The sequence below is a fragment of the Camelina sativa genome, chromosome 12 (genome assembly GCF_000633955.1).
Source record: "Camelina sativa cultivar DH55 chromosome 12, Cs, whole genome shotgun sequence".
NCBI lineage: Eukaryota > Viridiplantae > Streptophyta > Magnoliopsida > Brassicales > Brassicaceae > Camelina > Camelina sativa.
The window spans coordinates 8081703-8103984 of record NC_025696.1 but is presented as its reverse complement, the minus strand read 5'-3'; the positions used below and the strand labels follow the sequence as shown (position 1 = coordinate 8103984).

The 22282-nt window shown below is 35.5% G+C and overlaps 7 protein-coding genes across 10 annotated transcripts in view; 6 read left to right on the top strand and 1 right to left on the bottom strand.

Moving 5' to 3' along the window:
* Positions 1673–3179, top strand: LOC104730835 (CASP-like protein 2C1). The gene is made up of 3 exons (XM_010450061.2): positions 1673–2022; positions 2482–2602; positions 2685–3179. Exons 1-3 carry the CDS (start codon positions 1871–1873, stop codon positions 2937–2939), a joined length of 528 nt encoding a protein of 175 aa, XP_010448363.1. The 5' UTR covers positions 1673–1870; the 3' UTR covers positions 2940–3179.
* On the top strand, positions 4221–6133 carry LOC104730833 (AAA-ATPase At4g25835-like). Its single transcript, XM_010450060.2, has one exon. The coding sequence runs from the start codon at positions 4550–4552 to the stop codon at positions 6026–6028; it is 1479 nt and encodes a 492-aa protein (XP_010448362.1). The 5' UTR covers positions 4221–4549; the 3' UTR covers positions 6029–6133.
* Positions 7355–9467, top strand: LOC104730832 ((DL)-glycerol-3-phosphatase 1). The gene is made up of 6 exons (XM_010450059.1): positions 7355–7634; positions 7976–8200; positions 8394–8454; positions 8602–8749; positions 8873–8952; positions 9080–9467. Exons 1-6 carry the CDS (start codon positions 7370–7372, stop codon positions 9210–9212), a joined length of 912 nt encoding a protein of 303 aa, XP_010448361.1. The 5' UTR covers positions 7355–7369; the 3' UTR covers positions 9213–9467.
* On the top strand, positions 10180–10934 carry LOC104730831. Its single transcript, XM_010450058.2, has one exon. It carries the CDS (start codon positions 10499–10501, stop codon positions 10853–10855), a length of 357 nt encoding a protein of 118 aa, XP_010448360.1. The 5' UTR covers positions 10180–10498; the 3' UTR covers positions 10856–10934.
* LOC104730830 (oxysterol-binding protein-related protein 4B) lies at positions 12424–16580 on the top strand. The gene is made up of 6 exons (XM_010450057.2): positions 12424–12644; positions 13096–13254; positions 14249–14494; positions 15369–15465; positions 15640–15937; positions 16020–16580. Exons 1-6 carry the CDS (start codon positions 12642–12644, stop codon positions 16390–16392), a joined length of 1176 nt encoding a protein of 391 aa, XP_010448359.1. The 5' UTR covers positions 12424–12641; the 3' UTR covers positions 16393–16580.
* LOC104733298 (oxysterol-binding protein-related protein 4B) lies at positions 17069–18770 on the top strand. The gene is made up of 5 exons (XM_019233375.1): positions 17069–17316; positions 17397–17552; positions 17747–17995; positions 18167–18263; positions 18469–18770. The coding sequence occupies exons 1-5, from the start codon at positions 17314–17316 to the stop codon at positions 18768–18770; spliced, it is 807 nt and encodes a 268-aa protein (XP_019088920.1). The 5' UTR covers positions 17069–17313.
* The window catches only part of LOC104730828, a 4097-nt gene continuing 920 nt past the window's right edge, over positions 19106–22282 (bottom strand). For 2 of the 4 annotated variants that reach the window (XM_010450055.2, XM_010450056.2), the window contains exons 3-11: positions 21074–21549; positions 20785–20984; positions 20628–20699; positions 20447–20537; positions 20242–20322; positions 20056–20118; positions 19842–19964; positions 19724–19762; positions 19301–19643 (exon numbers count right to left, since the gene is read on the bottom strand). In XM_010450055.2, coding sequence (XP_010448357.1) covers positions 19506–19643; positions 19724–19762; positions 19842–19964; positions 20056–20118; positions 20242–20322; positions 20447–20537; positions 20628–20699; positions 20785–20984; positions 21074–21442 — 1176 coding nt within the window. In that variant the 5' untranslated portion in view covers positions 21443–21549 and the 3' untranslated portion in view covers positions 19301–19505. Of the gene's footprint in view, positions 19198–19300; positions 19644–19723; positions 19763–19841; positions 19965–20055; positions 20119–20241; positions 20323–20446; positions 20538–20627; positions 20700–20784; positions 20985–21073; positions 21550–21932; positions 22028–22141; positions 22268–22282 lie in introns of those variants that run through there. The other 2 variants (XR_002034450.1, XM_010450054.1) reach the window with 2 other exon arrangements.

Genomic DNA, 22282 nt, shown 5'->3' with positions numbered 1-22282 from the left:
CACAGAACGTGTCTCTCTTCGACAATGATTTCTCAAACTAAGGGGGAGGTATTGGTTTAGGATTTAGAAAGAGTTTTAATGACTTTGTGTTTTTAAAAATCTTGCTGATTTTTTAAATCATAGAAAATTAGAAAGTAAAAATGAAGGATTCTATAAGAGATTGTTTAGGAAGTTATTTTAAATCTTGCTGATTTGTGTTTCCTAATCTTGTAAAATATTTCATAAAATCTTTCAAAATCTTTCTATTTGATGAAAGAGTTTTCATGACTTTTGTTATGAAGGAAATGTTATAAAATCCTAAACCAATAACACAAAATTTGAATTCATTAACAATCCATGATTCTTTTGTTTTAATTGAATAACATAAAACTTTTAATGACTTTATAAGACTCTTAATCCAATAACACTAGATTTATCAAGATTTTAGATAACTTTTTACAAATCCACAACCAATAACACCAAATTTTTAAAGAGTTTTAAAAAGTCTTGATTGAATAACAACATATTTTACATAACTTTTAAAATCATTCAAATTCTTTCTAAATCCTAAACCAATAACCCCCCTAAATTGCTATTTTCGATATCCAAGGGTATATATTTCGTTTCATATAATTCAGTTACATTTCCAGAATTTACAAACTTTGTTCAAGTATCCAACTCTCCATAATGCCAAATTTTCCTTCATTTTTCATCCAATTTGTCTTCAAAGGAGAATTCAACAAAAATAATAGCCACAATATACTAATTAATTTTGAAATTCAGTCTCAAGAAAATACCACTCAAGTCAGACGCTGTGGTTTGGAGTTTGGGACCAATGAGCTAGACACTTGCTCGTGTAGTTTGCATGTGGTAAGCTTGCAGATAATTTCTTACCAAATAGTAGTCTGGTCATCTCTGAGATTAAGCACTTTGCCGATACTCGTACCGGTAAGAGTAATTATAACTCATGTCCCTATAAAATGCTTTGGTCTCTGGCTTGAGGGGATGTACGGTAGGCCCGAAATCTCTTAGTAATTCAAAAAAAAAAATTATAACTCATGTCCAAACAACAATTTTCTATACTTAATGTGCATGACAAATATCAAGAGACAATGTTTAATTTACAGATAATGACTTAATGAAAATGGGTCCAAACAACAAACACAAGTTAAGATTAATTAGGTTTTGATATTGTTGAATAGGATGGTATAGATCGAGTTGTCATTTTCCCTATTGATTACTAATCTGGTTTAAGTCAAAATCATATCGTTTAGACCCCACTCATGACGATATATGAGCACATTACCTTCTCTAATCTCTATCAATCCGAGATGTCGTCTGACCGTGAAACTGTCGTAAGAATTATGAAAATTTTGGGTTCTATTCTAGCCTAGAAAATAAATACAACGAAAAAAATGTTATTAAAATAAAATAATAAGTCATCAAAAATTTCGGTATTAGTATATAAAATCCAGAAAAAGCATGAGAAAGCTATCTATATATCACTTTTAGAGATAAGGACAGCAACTATAATTAGAAAGTACTTACGTATCAAATTCATAGGAAAACAGTTAGATAATTATCAAAAACATTCAATGCCAATGGAGAAAAGTCCAACTGTATTCTTTTTCAATCTTACTCATACAAGTGATCTGCAAACTGCCGCGTACATATATTAAATATTTATATATATCCACCTGCCAAATCCTTTCAACTCCAAACCATTCTGTATATATGTAATCTTATACAATTACAACATTTATGTTACAGTCTTCCTTTTGTTCTCATAAAGATACATCTAGAAATCTTATAAAAGAAAAGCTGAGACAGAGTTGGGGATCATAGGATTAGTCATTAGTGTGAAAAAATTCTTGGTAAGAAGGAAGGTGAGATGGTGAAATTGAGAGAAACAGAAGTGATCCTGAGAGTATGTATCGTCTTTCTTCTTCTCCTCACTGCTTGTTTGATCGGTATGGATTCTCAAACCAAAGAGATTGCTTATATCCACAAGAAAGTGAGTTTCAAATATTTGGTTGCTCTCGAGTAAGTCCATTATTTTCCTTTATTTTTAATCAAATTATATAAGATCTCTATATATGTGTAACTTATATAATCTCATCTCTCTTTATACAATCTTAATATCATGATTCATGAGATACCTTGGAACTAAACCATCAATGTCTTCAAAACTCACGGAAAAGTCACAATTGTATTTAAAACTAGTAGATTTGAGTTTTTATGCGCTCTGAAAAAGGGGTAATAATTTCACAATTTTTTTTGGAGTATTATTTTAGGAAAATTTTCTGTTTTGGTTAAAATCTACATAAAAGTGACTTTTTGAGCAGTGGGGACTGCTACTCTTTTAATATTTGGGTACGGTTTAACAAACTCTTTAGATATCATCCCACAAAAAAGTTAAAAAATAAGTTTTCATTTTATAATATGTTGGTGTTTTTGTTTTGTGATTATTATTAATTAGAAGTGTGTGTGTGTATATGACAGGGCTGAATTATACATAGATGTTGTGGTTGCTGCGTATAATTTGGCTCAGTTAGGACTCCATTGGCACAGTGTTGAACAAAAGACTTCCAATACCAAATGGTTCTCTTACCTCTTGGATCAGGTATGTATAACTCTCTTAATTTAGATCATCGTTGATGATACTATATACGTTTATGTTGTGATGAAAAATGTAACTAAAATAGACGGCGGCCTACGTGGTTTTCGCCGGGACATCTGCCGCGGCGCAACACTCATTGCTGGTGGTAACGGGTTCAAAAGAGCTTCAATGGATGAAGTGGTGCTACAAGTTCACAAGGTTCTGCTTTCAGGTGGGAAGTGCCATCATCTTAAACTACATCGCGGCAGGCCTTATGGTCCTCCTCTCTTTCATCTCCGCCTTCAACCTCTTCCGCCTCTATTCCCCTAAGCGTTTTTTTCGCTTAAAGTCCTCCTCCTAATTAAATTAACTACTGTGTTAATCATTTTCTTAATCCGGAATAATGTTGATCAATGTGAAGAAAAAATGCTGATTAAATTATTGATTCAACTCTTAATCTCAATTTTTGTATTTTCCATTATGCATGTCCAATAAGTATCACCAGTCTATTGCTTGAGAAAATAGGTTTGTGCGGTGTACGTATCTTAAGTCTTAACTTACTTTTATCAGTTGGGTACTAAAAGTAATAAATTTCCCACCACTTTTTTTTGGGTACTTTATAATGCTTTGATGGTACATACTAGACCGATCACTTCCTTGTCGTATACTAAGATTATGATATGATAAAAGGAAGGGAGCGGTGATGAGAAAATGAAGGGAGCTCATATATATATGAAAGTTTACAGAGAAGGATAAAAATATGGAGAATGAAGTACTTTAGACTTGGGATTAGTTTTGTTGGTTTTTGCTAGTTTAGGATTACACTTGCCAGTTTGTTCAAAAACAAAAAAGAAAGGATTACACTTGCCAATGTGCACATGCAGTCTTTGACACCTAGCATAATCATGAACTTAAGTCTTAGACCAACACTGACCAACACATGTGTAGATCTCAGCCATTACCTTAACCATCCAAACTAACTTAATTTCATAGTTCTTCAATCAGTTCTTAATCAGACTCAAAACCTCCAACTATAAGAGTATGTTTCTTAAGAATCTACTCCCTCCGTTCTAATTTAGTTGACGTTCTATGATTTAATTTTTGTTTCATATTAGTTGTCGTTTTAAATTTTCAATGCAGATGTTTGATGAATATTCCAATCTTATCCCTGCTGCTTTAAAGTTTCAACCAATGAAAAATTAGAAAATATATTAATGAAGGGCAAAACATAAAATTTAATAATTTCCTTAATTTGTGTGCAAAAACCTTAAACAACAGTTAAATTAGAATGGAAGGAGTATTAAATTATTTTTCTTCAATTTTCTATGTTCCAAAATCCACCAAATGTTATGTTAGTTCATAAACATTTACTATGAGTTTGACTACTTGAGTATACGTATTTTGGTTTCGGTATTTAATAGTGAGTTTTTGTAGTCAAATGAATGAAAACGTCCTAAATTTTAGTAACGGCCAAGTTTTTAATTTATTTCCATCGTTTTGGTCAAGCATTTGTTTCCTCTTTATGGCTCAAATTATATAAGGAATATCCCAATATACATTTATGTATTTAGGTTCTTTCCTTATGTTTTGGTCAAACACAAAAAGAAAAAAAAATGTATACACATAATCATGTTAAGATATTAAAAAAGCTAGAAGTATCAAATTGTATAAATTGACAAACCCCTTTCTTCTCGATTTCTCTAAAAACACATCAACCCGCACCATCACAAACCTTTGATTACTAAAAAGCTTCCTCCTTTCTTTTTCTTTATCCGAGAACACGAGAGACTCGTCGTTCAAGAAAACTCTCTCTGCCAAAAAAATCAATAGATTGAACCAATCAAATTCGTTTCTCAAAACCCATCTTCTCTTTTCTTCTTCTTCTCTCACCTTTGTATTTTAGCCGTAAAGTATTCACCTTTTCAAACTCCTCAAAAGCTCTCTGTTTCTCATCTCTCTCTCTTTCACACGATGAAAGAGTATTGGACATCTTTGGCTTCATTACTCGGCGTTTTAGCCTTTTGTAAAAGCCTAATGAATTCAATATTCCCACCGGAGCTTCATTTCGCTTTCTTGAAACTATCCAACAGAGTATTCAAACTCTTCTCCACCTTCTGTTACTTCGACATAACAGAGATCGACGGCGTCAACACCAACGAGCTTTACAATGCCGTCCAGCTCTACCTCAGCTCCTCCGTCTCCATCGCCGGAAACCGTCTCAGCCTCACACGCGCCGTCAACTCCTCCTCCATCACATTCGGCCTCTCCAACAACGACTCCATCGTCGACACATACAACTCCGTCACCGTCGTATGGGAACACATCGTCACGCAGAGACAAACTCAAACCTTCGCTTGGAGACCAATGCCGGAAGAGAAACGTGGCTTCACGCTCCGGATCAAGAAGAGAGACAAGAACTTGATCCTTGACTCTTACTTGGGATACATCATGGAGAGAGCGAACGAGATTCGCCGGACGAATCAAGATCGGCTTCTTTACACGAATTCACGAGGTGGGTCACTTGACTCGAGAGGTCTTCCTTGGGAATCTGTTCCCTTTAAGCACCCGAGTACCTTCGATACACTCGCTATGGATCCGGTTAAGAAGCAACAGATCATGGACGATCTCACAGATTTCGCTCAGTGTCAATCTTTTTACCAGAAGACAGGTCGGGCTTGGAAAAGAGGATACTTGCTTTACGGACCACCCGGAACAGGGAAGTCGAGTATGATCGCTGCTATGGCTAACCATCTCCGGTACGATATTTACGATCTCGAGCTCACGGAGGTCAAGAGCAATTCAGAACTGAGGAAGCTCCTGATGAAGACTAGCTCCAAGTCTATAATTGTGATCGAGGACATTGATTGTTCGATCAATTTAACTAACCGGAACAAGAAACAGAGCAATGAAACAGAGACCGGTTTTGTCGAGGACTCCGGTGATGGGAACACGATAACGCTTTCAGGTTTGCTGAACTTTACTGATGGGCTTTGGTCTTGTTGTGGCAGCGAGAGGATCTTTGTGTTCACTACGAATCATATTGATAAGCTTGATCCTGCATTGCTAAGAAGTGGAAGAATGGATATGCATGTACACATGAGTTACTGTACGTTTCCATCGATCAAGATCTTGCTGAGGAATTACTTGGGATACGAGGAAGGTGATCTCAACGATGACGTTTTGAAGGAGATGGAGGAAGTGGTTGATAAGGCTGAGATTACTCCGGCTGATGTAAGCGAGGCTCTGATTAAGAACAGGAGGGATAAAGAGAGAGCTGTGAGGGAACTGTTGGAGGATTTGAGAAGTAGAGCGAAGAGAAATGCGAAGAATGGGAGTTTGGAAGAGCAGGAGAAGATGGCTTTGGATAGTCCTTATGCAGAAGAGAATGGAGGAGGAGGAGAAGAGGAAGAGATTGAGGATAACATTTGCAAAAGTAGTGATGATTATTAAGTGTTTTTTTGTTTTGTTTTTGGTTTCGTTGTTCTTAATTAGGTTTGTAACGTTCCATGTTTACGCAATGTGAAAAGTTGTGTGATCTTCGTTATTTTTCTCTTTTTTTGGGTAGTGAACTTTTTGAAGTAAGCTAACAATAACATATGCAAGTGGCGGAGGTTAAGATTTTTGGTTGTGGGGATCGGATCATACAATGCAAGGAATCTCAATGGTTACCAAATATATTACCGGGAATTTATTTATATAATCAATCACACTTACTTGTGGACAAATATTGGGTTGTGTTATGATGTTATCACGGAATGATATAACGTGGACAGTTTACCAAAAGACAAAAATTTCCTGATTAAGAGTAAAATGGAACTAGTTTGTCGTAAAAAACTAAAAAGTGAATGTCCATTGGATAAGATCAATGCCTTGTCAATGTCAAAGTACAAAACACAGGACAAGCCTTAAGACAAAACATTGGTGGTCGACATTTGTTTTTTCTTTTAAATTTCTTTTAGCATTCTTGGACTAACCGGACCTGATCACTATATAAAAAATGGCATGTGTCGATATAACATATTTCTTACTTACTTTTTTCTGAACATCTACAATTTTATAAGCAAAAATAGTTTATGCTTTCTGTCAGTTGGATCAATTAAAGTGGATCTGTCCATGGACTCTATTAATTGAAATATGAGTGTATTGTGCATAGATAAATAGATAATAAAATAGTATAGTGAGTGTGTATGTTATTCGGTAATATTTGGATGTCTTTCTAAAAGAGTTGGAGTTTCCAAAAGAGATAAAATAAACAAAATTTATAACGTCCTGAAATAATAATTGTGTACAAGAAAATATCCAAAAAGATGAATCAAAAAGGGAAGATTTTTGTTAATACTTTTCATGCCTTTCTGTGTTTTTTTTTTGGGATTTGGTGAGAAACAAAAGGCAGATTTGATTTTAGAAGTGAGTTGGAGATGATGCATGTACATTAGGCTTTTGTCGGAAAAGTAGAGAAAATACAAAGACTTCTTAATATCTGACGTGGATTCACACTTTTACGTTTCTTTGCGTCTCAAATTTTTCATTTAGACATGTGCATGCATTTTAGATCTCGAATTTGAGTATCCAATTTTTTTATGGGCATTACGATTTATTTAATTTAACGGATAAAATCATAAGAAAATTACAGATTGGTAACAACAACGAACAAGAATAGCCGAATTATCTGTTTGAATAAAATATCGAGTTACAGGCCCATGAAGCCCAAATTAAAGCCCAATTAAGAGGGACGTTTATATACAGTAGACGTCAGAGGTCAAACATGTTAATAGCGTCGTGAACAGAACTATGTTAGCAACTCCGACGACTACTAGATTCGTTGCTTTAGCAAACCCATTCCGATCTTCCTCCTATAGCTATAAGATTCCGATCGCCGTCTCTCACTTTCCCAAAGGTTTTCCTCAGAAACCACTGATCAGAGCTTCCTCAGCAAATCTTCGATTCGTAGCAACGATGTCGTCGACCCCTGCCGCTCCCGTCAACGCAACTGTCACCGACGCCAGCAGAGGAACCATCACTCACGTCATATTCGACATGGATGGTCTCCTTCTCGGTAACTTCATCTTCTTCTTTGATCTTTTCCTTTGTATGACTTTTTTTTTTGTAACTGAGTTACTGAGGCTCTTGTTATTACTAGGAGTGATTTTTACGTGTTTCTATAATGTAGTTAGTGTTTTTTTTTTATCACTGTGTGAGTTCTGGTCTGAAATTTGGAAACTTTAGGCTTTTATAAGAATCTGTTTTCTCTAGTTTCTTCATTGATCAATCAAGTTTTAATTGGTTCTTAATCGAAAAAATTGTGCTGTCTTGACAAAACAAAACGAAAAGAAACTGTCTTTGCTGGTCTTTAGTTATTCCGGTGAGTACCTAAATTTGTATACGGGTTATTTGCAGATACGGAGAAGTTTTACACGGAGGTCCAGGAAAAGATACTTGCTAGATACAATAAAACATTTGATTGGTCTTTGAAAGCAAAGATGATGGGGAGAAAAGCCATTGAAGCTGCTAGGCTTTTCGTTGACGAAAATGGAATCAGTGACTCTCTTTCAGCTGAAGATTTCATTGTTGAGAGAGAGTCAATGTTGCAAGATCTCTTCCTTACAAGTGACCTTATGCCAGGTACTTATGTAGTAGATAAAATAAAACACATTGAGAAATTGATTGGTACTTGTTGATGATTGATTAGCCAATTCTTTCGTTTAATGCCTCTGTTTTATACTACTCTTTTTGAGTCACTAACTGGTGACTAGTAGCCAATGTGTTGTTTATACTGTTTTTGCTGTCATTATCCAATATTCATCCTTTATTGCAGGAGCTAGCCGGCTACTTAGACATCTCCATGGGAAAGGAATTCCAATTTGTATAGCCACGGGGTATCTCTATCTCTTTCTCTATTAGCACATTCACTTCTTGTAATAGATAACTAAGAATGCAAATGGCTTTCTTCAGTTTCTTTTTATGGATTTATAGTTATTTTCTTGGCATGTCTGATCTGATTTTGCTTCTTTTTTTTTATGCAGAACACACACACGACATTTTGATCTCAAAACACAAAGACACCGTGAGCTTTTCTCGTTGATGCATCACGTAGTGCGGGGAGATGACCCAGAGGTGAAGGAAGGGAAGCCTGCGCCAGATGGCTTTCTTGCTGCATCCAGGAGATTTGAGGTAACACATATGATTAATAAAACTATACATATATAACTACCATAGTATCATAGTAGCATGTGTATCGTTCTTTAAAAATTATTTTGCATGTTAATGTTACTCTCTTCTTTGCGGAATTCATAGGACGGTCCTGTAGATCCACGGAAGGTTCTGGTGTTTGAAGATGCACCTTCTGGAGTCCAGGCAGCTAAAAACGCTGGAATGTAAGTGGCTTTCTTTTAACAGTTTCCAAGTTCTCTCAGCTGATAAGTAATTTTAGCGGTTCAGTTTGAGCCCTAAAAGGCCTAGCTAAAACCATTGTATCTGAATGGTGTGTGTGTGTGTGTGTAGGAATGTGATAATGGTACCGGATCCAAGATTAGATAAGTCCTACTGCGGTGTAGCGGATCAAGTTCTGGCTTCTCTGCTAGATTTCAAACCAGAGGAATGGGGCTTACCTTCTTTCCAGGATTCACACAACTAAACTACAAAGCTTTTCAGAGTAAACGTTATCCTCAAGCTAACGATACTTGACTGGTTGACTTTGATTCTTTAGTGATTCAAGCCTGTATCCTATTACTAGAAAGATCATTGCAAATTGCAGATTCTTATTGTGGTCATTTGAAATAATAATATGAGTCGGTAGCCAAATTCGTAAGCAAGTGTTTGCTTCGATTTTTGTAGAAACCGACATGATTGGTACATTACATTGAATGTTAAAGTCATACCCAATTGCATATCTCTCTCCAAACCAAAATTGTTACTTCAATGATTGCAACAGGCGTCGTTGACGCAACTAACATACTCACATATTGATCGCTTTCTATTCATTGCTTTCTATCATATTAATATGTTCAATATGTTCAAGTACAAGTGATTGAGGTTCAGATCATCTGATAATTAAAGGGGACGCAAAGTTTGGCGAATCTTTACTCTATGTAGAGATTGGGTCTAAGCATTCACATGCTCTTATGAACCGTCCAACATCAAAGTCACTAACGTGCGCTTCCTATCAAAGCTTTACATAGATTTGGCAAACTTTAATTTTGTTCTTTTGTAAACTATATGCTTAATTTTTGCTGTTTATAGTATATAACTGTACAACCATCAATTTCCGATATATATATATGAGGCGCCAACTCATCTTTAATCTGGTTGATTAGAAAGGAAGTTATAACCATCTTCAAGATTAACAATTCGTAATTGATTGACCCAAAGAAAAACTATATTGATGGTGAAAGTCACATAAATTAAATATTTGGTTCGAAGTAATCCGTTTTTTGTTTGTTAACAACATGTAAAAGTATGCGGTTTTAAATCAGGCACAAACTATTACGGTACAAGTTCTAGTCACATGCAATTTAAAGTAATATTTTCAAATAATAATATTGGGTACGTGAATCTTAATTCATGATGGTAATATATGGTACCTTGCCCTTGCAAAAGCAATTGAGTCATTGAAGTATTAAGCAATAGTCTCTATTCCATAATACAAAGTCAAAACCCCGCTATTGCATCATACTCACGAAATTCATATATATACACATCAACTTGATCATTCATAAAACCTTACGTTCCATCTTCTCTACCGGACAAGAATATATATATCTCTCTTTCTCTAGATATATAGACCCATATATAATTTCTAAAACCTTTACACACAATCTTCATCTATCTCTTCTCTTCCTCCTAACAATAGCACCACGCCAAGAGCCGAACATACGAATCAAGAACACAACATAACTCTCATATATATCGCTAGTCCTAATTATGGAGAATGATATATGCAAGGAAGGATCAGCACTCTCGAGAAACTTATCTGTCGGATACTACGATGATAGGAGGTCAGAAGGTGTTCCGTTCAAGTGGGAGATGCAGCCAGGGACTCCCATTAGATCTCAGTCGGAGGAAACTATTCCTCCATTAAGTCCTTCTCCGGCTATGCTCAGCCTCGGCCTCCCCAAGCCTTCCATCTCCATCGAAGAGCCAAATAACTTTGTATTTCCAGCGAAGCTGAAGCGGAAGCTGCGGAATTGGAAACATTTTCATTGCAAAAGATATTTTTCTAGATTGACTAACAAAATGGTTTTGTCTTCGATTTGTTTGTACCCTGAGAAACGACGCTAGATGACCAAATTATGAATCATTTCTATGAAAATAAATAGGCCCAATTCTTTTTTATTTATAATAATAACAAATTTTCACAATCGTTTTTTGAAGAGTTATGGTTGGCCTTAACAATTAACATAGGTTTAATTATCTAAACAGCGTCTGCTTTGTGTCAGGAAATAAATAACGTGTGGTTAAAAAAAACAAAACCGTGTTGACAAAAAGATAGTCGTTTATCAGTAAACCAAATGAACAAAATCTCAAGCTAGCTGAGAATACGTACGACTCGGTAATTTATAACGCTAACAATTATTGTTTAAATCAGAAGTTATCAAATTAAAGAGTGAAAATGTTGTTTAAATATTATACCGTGCATCTGTTTTCTTTGAACTTCAAGTTTATAGTATTAGTTAAAAAAACTAGAAATGTCAAGTTATACAAGGGTCGAAGGGTCTACACGACAAAGAGAAATTGAAGGTCCCTATTTCTAGCGTTACGAAGATGGTGATTGGTGAATATAAAAAATCTGAAATGAGGATAAATAAAATATTTATTTTGAAGATGCTTTTTTTTTTGTCGGCCAATAATTTAGAAGATGCTTTAACAACAACAACCGAAGATGAGTTGAAAAACCAATCCAAAACCGAAGACGTCGTCTTCATTTACCCGGACCAATACGTGTCGAAATGAAAGCAATCCAATTCCAAACCATGTTTCTTCTGCTTTGTTACTCAGAAAAATCAACGCATGCATGGAAAACTACTTTTTACATCTTTTTTTTTGTTTCATAAACTTTGAATTACGATATACAAAAAAACATCATTACATAGGATGTAATTAGTTAAAACACACTTCTTTTTTTTGCTAAGCTGGTAAATATAGTATTAAAGTAAATGTAAACTTATTAAAAACAGCATTACATAGGATATAATTACCCTGGCAAAAAAGAACAAAAACATGATTTTACACTACTTACAAAATGGGAAAATAGTTAACCAAATCTAACATTCATCTAACTAACATTTTAGAGAACTTTTTGTGTAAGGTTCTCACAAGAGTTCTCGTTAAAAAAAAAAACACACGAAAAAAAAAGATGGAGAACTGTCTCTCATTTGAGAATCCCTAAAACCGTTGTATATCACATATATTAATTTTATTGGTTCTTCTATACTTATTATTTAAAATTTGATGAAATAATAAAATTAAAGAACCCTTCATAAAAACTCCTACAGCTGTGGATGCTCTTACTTATCCACTACATTCATCTCTAACTAACCATAGTCCATAACTATTTGTTGTTTTACGAAAAAAAAAAATATTGGTTGTTTTATTCTATAAACACATATTTAAATTCCCTAAAATATAAGACATGACAAAACCGAATGCTAACAAAACCGACTAAACTCCAAGTGAACTAAGCCGACAAAACAAAAATCTTGGAATTTATCGGAAAAAAAAAAAGAAAAAAAAAAAGAAAAAATCTAGGACCATTCCCCCTACCTAAGTACAACACAAATCGGCCACGATCGAAGCGAACGATGAGATATTAAATGACTAAACATGGACCTAACGACCAACGCTTCCTCCGAAAGAATAGTTAATGCTCACCGAACTCGTTTCTTTATTTATCATCTCTCTATCAAGTATCTATCTACATAGTATCTATATAAATGGAGTCAAAAGATTGAGAGTTACTTTTAGTTATCAACTCTTTATTTTGTGAGTTCTTCAGATTCGTTTCTTACTTCGAAAACTCACTGGTTCTTTCTTACAGCAATAGCGTTTCTCCTCAAGAAGTTCACAAATGGTAAGCGGGGGTTATTCTCTATTACACACTTGTAATCTCAAAAAAAACGTTTAACAACTTTTAGTAACTTTCAACAACTTCTCAAATGGTTTTAGTTGAAAAAAAAACTTCTCAAATAGTAAGTGGGACATAAATAGTTTGTACTTGTAATCTTAATTTTTTTTTTCTTTTTGATAATTCTATCTGTTCGAGATAGTAGTACAAACTAATTAAGATTTGTCTTACATTTTATAACTCAAAACCCTGAATTAATGGAACGTAGCATATTTTAATAAGTATTGTCTTTTGTTGATTTATTTCCATCTAATCATGTCTAATCAAGCCATTTAATTCTTACGAAGTGTTTCAAAGAAGGGTTCGTTTCTCTTGACGTAGGTTTGCATCCAGTTTTCAACAATTAATTAGGTGTTTAGTTTTGACTTACCGATTCAATCATTTTTGTTGTGTAAAGGCAGAAGAAGAAGAAGAAAGGAGAAGGCACCCTGTGCTGGCCAAAACTTTTTCCCTAGAGGATGAGAAAGATTCTGAGCACACAGCTTCGAATGTAATCCGCAAGATCCTCAGCCTCTTTAAGAACGTGCGCCCAGGATCCGATCTCACCAATTTCCAGGTGTAATATCTTAAACATCCTTGTTGATGACTTGTTATGCTATAGAACGGCTATTGGCGTATTGCGTATATGGTTTTCCTAAAAACATTGGTAACTTTTTCGTGAAAAATTAAAAATATGAAGTTTGCCTTAGAAAATAGGAAATGATAAATTGATAATAAGTATTCTTATAATGTTCTTAAGAATAGAAATGATCAATAATTTGTTTGCATGAAATATAAAACTACGATCCATATAGTAAAAAACAAACTTACTAGCTAGTACTTATATAGCTTATAAGTAACAATTCTAACACTTAATATATAACTTTACTTATGTTACATAGTTTTTAATTCATTATAGCCGATATATATACACTAATACACATATATTATATAGTATTGATATTTTTTTTGTTAATACTAGCTAGAAATATTTGGCTCTTGTTTGTTTTTAATAAATACTAATTAGTACTTAGCAATGCATCATTTAAATACATGGGAAAACCCTCGACAAAAACATTTAAGCCTTTTTATGAAACAAAAAAAAGTTTCTAAAAACTGGATTTAAAAAGAAAAAATTGAAATTGAATTTTTTTTATTTTCCTTTCATTTTTTGACGATGCCTATCTCTAGAGCCGGGGCCATACAGCGGTAAGGTATACACGATGCATGCATGAAAATGAACTCTCCAATTATTTTCTTCTCTAGATCTTAAATAAATCGAAGAAAACCTTTTTCCTTTTATATACATTAATACATACATGATACACCCAGTGATTTTTTTTTTGTTTTCCGAGATCCAAGAGAGGTATTAACAGTTAACTGTGTACATAGAAGAAAAAGGTCCTACACCGAAAAGGAAAAAAAAGTAGTTAGTTATAGTAGCTATATTAATTATACCATGTGCAACCCTTGTTTTCGGGTGGGGATTTCCCTTACATTTACAACATGTAACTCTCTCTAAGTACAGTTGAACATGTCGCATAATCAAGTTATTTTCTTTGAACGTAAAGCTGCCACCTCAGCTGAACCTACCAAGATCAAACCTCCAATGTTACGGCGAGATGGTCTACTTATGCAGGAAGGATCTGCTTGGGGAATGCAGTCGTCGTGATCTTCCCATCGAACGGCTCAAATCGGTGGTGACATGGAACATCTCCACACTCCGTCCGCTGGTTTTTGGCATGTCTCCTTACAATCCCGTTCTCGGCGAGACTCACCACGTCTCCAACGGTCACATTAACGTCATCGTCGAACAAGTATATATTTTCATCTGTTTCTGGATATAATAATATTAATATAATCGTATTTATTACAATTTCAAACGAAGACATAAAATAAAGTTCACTAGATAATGACATAGATATTTTCATATGATATATATATATTTTTTTTTTTTTTTGCGGTTTTTTTTTAAAGTGGACGAACAAATCATTTAACTGATTTTAATCTTCATACTTGTTATTTTGTGTGTGTTTTCATTTTGGCCTATTTTGCAGATATAGTTATGATTAAGCACGTCATTAACTCTACTAATCATAGGAAAAAATTGCAAGCGTTTTGGATGTTAAGCTTTTAAAATCCTTAACATAAATGTTCAATAACGCCCTTTAAAGTTTTGTTTTGCTTCAGTAAGCAGCGTTTAAAATGTTTCTAGTTTTGTTGAGCTATTACATCGGTAGTCTCCCACCGGAACTCTCATCATTCAAATCAAGAAAAAGATAGAAAAAGAAAGAGAGTACGAGGAAAACGTTTTCCATAGACTTAAAAAAAAACTCTCTTCTCACACTTGTTTTTTCATTGGTTTCTCACACTAATTAATTTTTTGTTACTGGTTTAATTGAATTCTTTTTTAATATATTTTATATATGTTCATATTTATTGTTATGTTCACACTACAATTGAGAAAAAACCAAATTTAGTTTCTGTATGTATGGTCCCAACGGTTAAATTGATATGTTGCTGATTTTTTCAAGAAACCAAAAAATTATTAAAAAATATCTTATACAGTCTGATTTTTAATGGGAGATTTCTGTTTTTTTCAAATACCAAACTTTTGTTTGCCCAAAAAATATAAATGTACCAAACTTTTGAAAAAAGTCCAACATGGTGCACCAAACGTTAATTTTTCAGGTAGTGCACCATCCTCCGGTGTCCGCACTTCATGCGACTCACGAGAAGGAAAAGATCGACGTGATATGGTGTCAATATTTCACTCCTAAATTTCGTGGTATGTCTATTTTTTCACTTAAATGTAGCAGTCAGTTAAATTGTTGCTGCTACCACCAGAATTATCTCAAAACAAAGTCTTCAACTATGCGTTCGGTTTACTCTATAACCGGACCATCTCGTCTTGGTTTCGACATCTGATTTCTGCATGTACCAATAATATATGGTTCATAAGGTGCTTACGTGGATGTTGAGATAAAGGGTAAAAGAGTAATGAAGCTTCTCAATCACAAAGAGACTTATGAGATGAACCAACCGAGACTAATTATGAGATTCTTACCGACGCCAAGAGCTCACTGGACAGGAAAAGTCAAGATAAAGTGTCCGGAAACCGATCTTGAAGCTGAGATAAATTTGATGTCCGATTCATTCATCGAAAGATTCAGAGGCAACAACAATAGATCCATTAAAGGAAAGATCTTTGAATCTTCCACTGGTAATGAGCTCTACAACATCTTTGGCCATTGGGACAGGTTAAAACATGAATCATAATTCACAAACTTTGTTGCCATAAGCTGTGTGAATGATGCCATTAACATCCTATTAATGTTTCAGAGCAGTAATGGCTAAAAATGTAAAGACTGGTGAGGTCGAGGTTATATACAATGCCGAGGAGAATATCACAGGACTCAAACCTCCAATAGTCAAGAATCTTAAAGAGGTAATGGAGAGCGAGTCAGCGATTATATGGAGTGAAGTAAGTGAAGGAATACTGAAGAAAGATTGGGAAAGAGCAAGGGAAGCTAAGTGCCTTGTGGAGGCGAAGCAGAGAGAGTCTCTGAAAAACAGAGAGGCTTCAGGTGAGTTATGGGTTCCTAAACACTTCTCAGTGGTCAAAGACGGTAAAGACTGGGACCTCTCACCGCTACAGTCCACGGTTCCTCGGGCTCCACTCGTCATCACAGAGGCAGAAGGGGAGAAATCATAAATCAGTTTCAAGATTCCAACATTCTATGTTGATAATAGCTTCTTAAGTTATATTATCTAGTTAAAAGTTAACATATAATTAAGCCGATAATGACATGTCCGTTAATAATCATAAATGTGAATGGTGTTTTTGTCACTTCATTACTTACTAGGTTGAATATATCATATATGAGTGGTACGTCAGGTTTTTGAGAGACTTGTCAAATAATATAGGGGATTTTTCACATCCCTCATAACAGAAAATATATAGTTTTTTCCTCTACAAACATAATATGTCATATCCATCTAATTCTAAAAAATGAAGATTCAATTACACTTTCCAGACCTTAAGCTACTTTCGTTTTCTTAAATTTTTTATTTTCTTCTGAAACACGGATGCAATACTTTGTACAAAGGGTTTTTTTTTTGGTTTGAAGTATAATTTAGCATTCATTCAAAAAAAAAAATATATGCTTTCCTAATAATTAATTGATTTGGTGAATGGTGACCATGTATAAATTCTTACGAGGTGTATTCAGTCAAGCTATAATATCTGTTCCAAATCAATGTTCATAGCCATAATAATTTATTCATAGTTAAGCATTAGGGCAACCTTTTATAATAGAATTAAGCCAGCCTTAATGACGAAAACATGGATCTAACGACTAACCCCCCTCCGAATCCATAGTTAATGCTAACCCAACTCTACATTTTGATACCCCCTATTTATGTTTAGTTCCACTATTCTATATAAATGGAGTAAAAAGATTGATAGTAATATCACTTAAGTACTGTGATACAGAGTGTTTAACTCTGGTTTTTCAAAAAAAAAAACTTGAGATTTTCAGTCTTTTTATAAATATAACTCCTTGGCTCCTTTCTTTCAATTACAGAAATAATATCATCTCAAAATATATATATCGTTTCTTCAACAACTCCTCAAATGGTAATTAGTGAGACATCTACTTTTTTGGTAAAGAAGTGAGACTAAATTTACAAATCTAATGTATTTGGCTGTGTGTATAGGCAGAAGAAGAGAATATGAGAAGACACCTTGTGCTGGTCAAACCTTTTTCCCTGGAAGATGAGAAATATTCTGAGCACACAGCTTCGAATGTCATCCGCAAGATCCTCAGCCTCATTAAGACCGTACGCCCAGGGTCTGATCTCACCAATTTTCAGGTGTAACTCCTTATGATCCTTGTTGATGTAAACTTATGGCTACATAACAGAACGTTCATTTGCATATATCTTTTTTGAAAACAAACATTGACACTTTTATAGTGAAGAGGAAAGAAAAGAAGGTTTTATAGGATAATATGATACTAAAGTATTTTAGTGTTTTCCTTATTTAACTACTATTTTTGAACGTAAAGCTGCCACCTCAGCTGAACTTACCAAGATCACAACTCCAAAGTTACGGCGAGATGGTCTACAGCTTCCGCGGTAAGGATCTGCTTGGGGAATGCAGCCGTCGCGATCTTCCCATTGAACGGTTCAAATCGGTGGTGACATGGAACATCTCCACACTCCGTCCGGTGGTTGTTGGCATGTCTCCGTACAACCCTGTTCTCGGCGAGACTCACCATGTCTCCAACGGTCACATCAACGTCTTGACCGAACAAGTATAATTATCATTTCATTACAATTTGCATTATTGATGGTCTAAAATACGAGGAAGTCCAAAATGAGTGAAATATTTTAAATGATTTGGTTTATTTATGAGATTTTCCATTCTAAAAATTATCAAACTTCAGAGAAAAACTGCTTCATGTTATAAATCCCTATTTTTTCAGGTAGTGCATCATCCACCGGTGTCCGCACTTCATGCGACTCACGAGAAGGAAAAGATTGACGTGACATGGTGTCAATATTTCACTCCTAAATTTCGTGGTATGTTTATCTTTAATTTGTAGCAGTCATATTGTTTCCGCTACATCCACAATTATCTCAAAACCAAGTCAGGTTTTGAATAATCCGTCCAAGAACGAACACAACTACTTTGAACATGCGTCTAGTTTACCCTAAAACCATACCATCTCGTATTAGTTCCAAAGTCTAACTTCTGCTGCATGTAACTCATTCAATGGTTCATAAGGCACTTACGTGGATGTTGAGGTCAAAGGTAAAAGGGTTATGAAGCTTCTGAATCGCAAAGAGACTTATCATATGGACCAGCCGAGACTAGTTATGAGATTCTTACCGGCGCCGGGAGCTCATTGGGCCGGAAAAGTTAAGATAAAGTGTCCGGAGACTGATCTCGAAGCTGAGTTACATTTGATTTCCGATTCCTTCATCGAAAGGTTCAGAGGCAACAACAATAGATCAATCAAAGGAAAGATCTTTCAATCTTCCTCTCGTGATCAGCTCTACGACATCTTTGGCCATTGGGACAGGTAAAATAATGAATCATAAGTTCAATACAGCTCTCAAGAATATCATAAGCTGTGATGTCATTAACATATACCATAATGTTACAGAACAGTAATGGCAAAAAATCTGAAGACTGGTAAGCTCGAAGTTATATACAATGCTGAGGAGAATATCACAGGACTCAAACCTCCAATAGTCAAGAATCTCAAGGAGGTAATGGAGAGCGAGTCTGCGATAATATGGAGTGAAGTTAGTGAAGGAATACTGAAGAAAGAATGGGAAAGCGCAAGAGAAGCTAAGAGAGCTGTGGAGGAGAAGCAGAGAGAGTCTCTGAAACAGAGAGAGGCTTCTAGTGAGTCCTGGGTTCCTAAACACTTCTCAGTGGTCAAAAAGGGTAAAGACTGGTATTGCTCACCACTACAGCCCACGGTTCCCCGGGCTCCACTCGTCATCACTAAGGCACAAGAATTCAAGAATTCAAAAGTTTGTGTTGATGATAACTAAAGTTATTACAATTCCATGTAACATAAACCAATCTGTAAGAACTAGCGGGGAAATCGCAAAATGGAACAACTCTTATAACCAAAAATTTCTGCTCTAATTGCATATAACGGACTTTCAGTTTCATCAAGAAACATCAAATACCAAGAATAGTTTCAGTTTCTTCAGAAAATTTACAGTATCTTAAAGATTAACCTCTGAGACATATCTGGAACATAATTAGGTCCAAGAATTGTGTGTGTTTGGTTCAAGAATCCTCTTTCAGACAGCTGTGCTTGTGTAGTTTGGGAAGAGGTTGACCAATGTGTCAAGAGTATCGGGATGGAACTTCCTTGCAAACAGATAACATGGCCGTGTGATCCCATTCCATGTACAAGGCCAATGCAGCTCATCTCCATGCTTTAAAAGCACAAGTAAAAGTATTAGAGAGAGAGAGAAAAGAAGAATAGAGGCTATGAGGGAGAGTCACAATTGCATACCTCGCCCACGCTGGTGACGTGTACACTCATGTCCTCGGACTGCACAAGAGAGAAAAGAGAAAAGTATAATAACATGCTGACTCTCACAATTCTCAAGAATCTGTATTATGAAACATACCGTGACATTTTTCATGAAATCTAATGAAATCTCGTTTGCTCCATATGTCTTTGGATGCCACCTTCGTTCAGACCAATCAACATACGTCACTGACCAGTTTGAGATCCCCATGGGATCAATCATCTGAAAGAAGAGCCAGCAAATAAACATGTTTCAGCTTCAAGAAGGCTTAAAAGATTGCAAACGATAGAGTGTGAAGAAGAAATAGCCTCACATTGAAGAATGTTGGCAAGTAATGTTCATCAGCAATGCAGTTCTTGTCGGCCTCTATGCCAGGCTGATATTTATAGAAACTTAATGTCAGAATCAGAACTCAAAACAAAGAGGAATGAATAATTGAGTTATATATCAAAAAGCTACAGTATGAAACCAAAAATGTTCAGCTGCAGGACAAACTTACTCCACAATACTCGCGGAATTTGGAGTAGTAAAGACCATCGGCCATCACTATAATCGCGTGTTGCCGCTTCATTGTGAACCACTAACAAGGAAAACAGACAAAAATTACACAACAAAAAGTAACAATAACTCAATTTTGTTTCGTTTTATGGCAGTAGCAGCATACTCATTATTAAGACTAAGCTCTTAGAGATTTAAGTCTTTACCTGAGCACCTTTTCTAAAATCTTCCCTAGCGATTTCTGGTAGCATGTGTTCCATATGTCTACCAGTTCCATGTGGACCAGGATCCACAAAACTTGAGAAACAGAGATATAATGAACCTTGTCTCAGTGAATAGTAATGAAAAAAATCAAAATTTTTGTTCTGTTTTAAGAGAGTAATGTACCTCTCAATGAAGCTAACGTTGGAGTACAGCAAATATCTATAAGTGTAGTCAAAAGTATGCAACGGTATACAACTGTACAGAGAAAAATTTTGATGTGATTCAGTTAGTACACAAAAAACCTTAATTAGGACAAATTAGGCTACATTGAAATCACTACCTCTCTGAAAGAAGAACAAAGTGTTGGTTGTCAGGATCTTCAAGAGCGCTAACCAGTAACCGCTTCTCGGCATCAACCATAGAAATCCTTCCCCAAGTGACCTCATCACTATGGATCTCCCGATCAGAAAAGTGACGGCTGATGTGAAGTGGTCGTTCCTTTGAAGGGTGGATGTAAATTGAGAACTTGCCTTCATGACCCTTCACAACACCAAAAACACTATCAACAAACCAATGAAATGTAGCTTAACATTTTGGACATTGCATCAAGGTGTTTGGTTTTGTTGTACCTTGAAAAATTCATCCCAGAGCTTCTCAAATGGTAAAGTACCAGGAGTCAAGAACAAGAAAGCGATTTTGGAGTTTTCGGTTATGAAGGGAGGCGTTCTAAGTATGTCTCTGACCACTACTCGAGCTGCAATCTCCTCATCAGTGAATTTCCTGACATGAACAGGTAGCCAAGCGGAGAGAGCATCCTCGCAGCCTCTAGTGCTATAGAGACCGTGACACGAGGAGCCCTGCTTTGGAAACATGTGAGAACAGATCAGAAGCATGCTGGTCACTGAAACTGTCAAAACGACCCATAAGGGCTTCTTCAGAGATGTGTGGTGGTGGTGGTGACGTGGTGGCCCCTGCAACATCTTCTGCGTCTCACCCATTTGAAACTACAAATCTTAACACCTCCCTTCTCCTTTCTAACTAATAGGCATACAAAGGTAGAATCTTTCTTTCACCTCTGCATATACTTCTCTTAGATTGGCATTGCCTGAATGAAAAAAAATTAAAAAGATTTGAGTTTTTATTGGTCTTATGAAGAACAAAGACACTTAGAGATTAGTATCTCCGAGAAACACGGAGAGATTAAGTAAAGTTTCAAACTAATCTGAAGAAAAAAAAACTCCTTCAGACAGAAGCAATAAGCAAAATGCACGTTGTTCCCATGTTTCAGGAATTGCAGGACATTCCTCTTAAACTCTCTTTAGACAAAAACAAGTCTAAAGTCTAAGTCTAAGTGAGTGTTTCTCCGACCAAACTAAAATCACAAGCTACAAATCCCAGATTCAACTTCTTAGTAAACCAAAAAAAATAAAATAACCTGGTGACACTGTAGCGAGCAACATCAGTTGAAAAGAGTCAAAATACAGTTACCTCGAGCTGAATCGAAACGGTATAATGCAGAAAGACAGAATCTTTATACGAACCCAGATCTCAAAAGAGTCGAATTTGATCCTCTTCGTTAAGATCTAGGGCAAAAAAAAAAGAAGAGTGGATTCAACGAATGTGAGAGGGTCAAAAGAGAGAGAGAGAGACGCGAGAGGTAAAGTTTCCTTTTTTGCTTTTAAAGGACACACACTCACAAGTGGAAGACGACGATTCAGATCGTTTTGGTTTCCTTCTTTTTATTCCTGAGTACTAGTACTACTACTACTACTTCCCCTGATTCGTTTTCTCTCTCTCTCTCTCTCTCTCTCTCTCTCTCTCTCTCTCTCTCTCTCTCT